Here is a 2,490-nt window from a genome sequence, read left to right as displayed (position 1 = left end):
GCCTCCTTTCTGTTTTGTCCAGCCCCAGGTAGCGTAGCTGTGTTGTTATGCCAATGTTTCCCTATGAAATAAGACCCAGGTGAGCTCCTAATTTTGAGGAGCTGATTTTATGTTCTACTTGCATTAGTCGATCTTGAAACTCTTTGTTGATTTATTTCACTTCAGTTATTATATTGTGTAACTCCTGATTACTGTTTAGTTCCCTTTTACCATATATTTGTTGAACTTATCATGTGTTTGTTGCAAATGAAAAATGCATTTTCTTCATGCATTTTTTTCCTGATCTTGTGTAGTTATGTGTCTGTGTTCTTGTATAGCTCATTGAGCCTCACTGAAATGGGATTCTGGGTAGGCCAGATGGTAGAGTTCACAGGTACGCAGGCCTGGTAAAGGGGGAATGTGCAGGCTGGCCAGCTGCTGAGGACAAGGGGAGGATGTTCTTGGACCTGGGGGCTGTTGCTGAAATCCATTGTTGACAATCCACTGATAATTAGAAGAGGCTGAATATGGTCCATGCATATTGAAAAGTTTGATAATGCAAAATTCTAGTGTTAGTATAAGCTTATTACTAAGGCTAGTGAGATCTGGGGACACTTGTTATACTTCTGTGTCCTTTCACTGCCACAGATATATACACTCATTCTCAGCTGGAGCTATGTCCTAATCGCTGGTGCATGATCCATAGGATAATGACTTGCATATGGTGAAGAGTATTCTCGGTCTCCACTTCTTTGCTCCTTTCCCAGTTACCGTCATGTTTACCTCTGAAAGGGTTTTCTTAGGAGTCTTCCCAGAGCACCATGCATGTCCTTGTTTCTCAGACTATAGATAAAAGGGTTCATCATGGGAGTCACCACAGCATACATCACTGTTGCTATTGAATCCTTGAGGGAGTAGGTATGGAGGGGCTGCAGGTATACCATGCAAAGTGTACCATAGAAGAGGGAAACCACAGCCAAATGTGAAGCACAGGTAGAGAATGCTTTGTACTTGTTAGAAGCTGAAGGTATCCTGAGAATGGCTCTGACAATACAGACATAGGATATGATCATGAACCCAAATGGAGTGAGGAAGATGAGGCAGCCTGTGGCAATTAGCGCTGTGTGATTGATCTGGGTGTCAGAACATGCAAGCCTGAGCAGGACGTACATCTCACAGAAGATGTAGTGGATCTTGAGAGACCCACAGAATGTCACTCTGGTCATGAGAGCAGTGTGAATGAGACCATAGAAGATAGACAGGGCCCAACACAAGATGAGGAGCAAGATACAGAGCTTAGGGCTCATGGCTGTTGTGTAGTGGAGGGGGCGGCAGATGGCCACATAGCGGTCGTATGCCATCACAGCCAGGATGAGATTGTCCAGGGCCACCAAGGAGACCAGAAAGTATAGCTGGGTCAGGCACCCTGCATAGGAGATGGCTTTGTTCAGGGACTGAAGGTTCACCAGCATCTTGGGGATTGTGTTGGTGACAAAGAAGAGGTCAGTGAAAGAGAGATTGACCAGGAAGAAGTACATGGGAGTGTGTAGGTGAGAGTCAGAGCTGATGGCCAGGATGATGAGCACATTTCCCACCACTGTGACCAGGTACATGGACAAGAATGCCCAAAACAGGATCTGTTGCTGCTCAGGAACCTCCGAGAGCCCTATGAGTAGGAATTCAGAGTCCTCACTCTGGTTGCCTCCATTCATTTCCCTTCTTTTCTGCAATATGGTCACCAAAAAGTTTTTACCAAGTACTCTCAGCTGGATAAGGACATGAAGCTAAGCAAAATTGTGTTTTCTTTGCATTAAAATTATCTTAGAGCTGGCCTCTGTGGCATGAACCTGTAGTCTCAGTTACTCAGGAAGCTAAGGAAAGATGATCGCTTGAACCAAGAGTTCAAGGATAGCCTGTGCAACAGAGCAATACTATGTTTCCTGAAAGTCTTAGACCAAATTTTATAATTTTTTAAAAAACATAAGCAACAAATTAATAGTAGGCACAAAAACAGAACGTTGGAAGTCTGCGCAGTGTAAGCATTCCAGTAACTTCTAATTTGGCAACTCAGTGTTATAGGAATAATATCTAAATCTTATTTTAAATTCTATCTGCTTATAATAATCTTGAACTGTTTCACAGTTTATATAGTATACTATGGTATTGTACAGGTTTTAAAATTATATTTTATACAAGTGTATGCATTATAAGAGATGGATAAAATATACACCATTAATTAAAGGAGGTAGCAAATATACTTGAAAGGAGTAGAACAAATTATTTGTTGAGATGATGATTTACCTAGGGCAGGAGGAAAATCCACTGAAAGAGTAGTAGAGATAAAAAGGGGTTTCAGAGTACTTAAAGTTAGGTCTAGGTTTTGCTTTTGTTAGTGGTGAAAACTTAGTCAGAGTCTCAGGGGTCTTCAAGGCTTGATTTCTTCATAGAAAATTAGCTCATGCCTAGATACAAATAAGTAATAAAGTGCTTAACAGAAGGAGCTGGCATGCA

General features: G+C 41.8%; 1 protein-coding gene across 1 annotated transcript; it reads right to left on the bottom strand.

Moving 5' to 3' along the window:
- Window positions 1-758: 758 nt before the first annotated feature.
- Window positions 759-1,691, bottom strand: LOC101565781 (olfactory receptor 1D2). Its single transcript, XM_004635322.1, has one exon. The coding sequence runs from the start codon at window positions 1,689-1,691 to the stop codon at window positions 759-761; it is 933 nt and encodes a 310-aa protein (XP_004635379.1).
- Window positions 1,692-2,490: the final 799 nt, after the last annotated feature.

This window comes from Octodon degus, unplaced genomic scaffold (genome assembly GCF_000260255.1).
Source record: "Octodon degus isolate 3935 unplaced genomic scaffold, OctDeg1.0 scaffold00072, whole genome shotgun sequence".
Taxonomy (NCBI): Eukaryota; Metazoa; Chordata; class Mammalia; order Rodentia; family Octodontidae; genus Octodon; species Octodon degus.
The sequence above is the reverse complement of the archived record's forward strand: the minus strand, read 5'-3'. Positions and strand labels throughout refer to the sequence as shown.

Bases quoted from the DNA above. Each gene is read 5' to 3' on its own strand.
- LOC101565781 (XM_004635322.1), bottom strand. From the start codon at position 1,691: ATGAATGGAGGCAACCAGAGTGAGGACTCTGAATTCCTACTCATAGGG.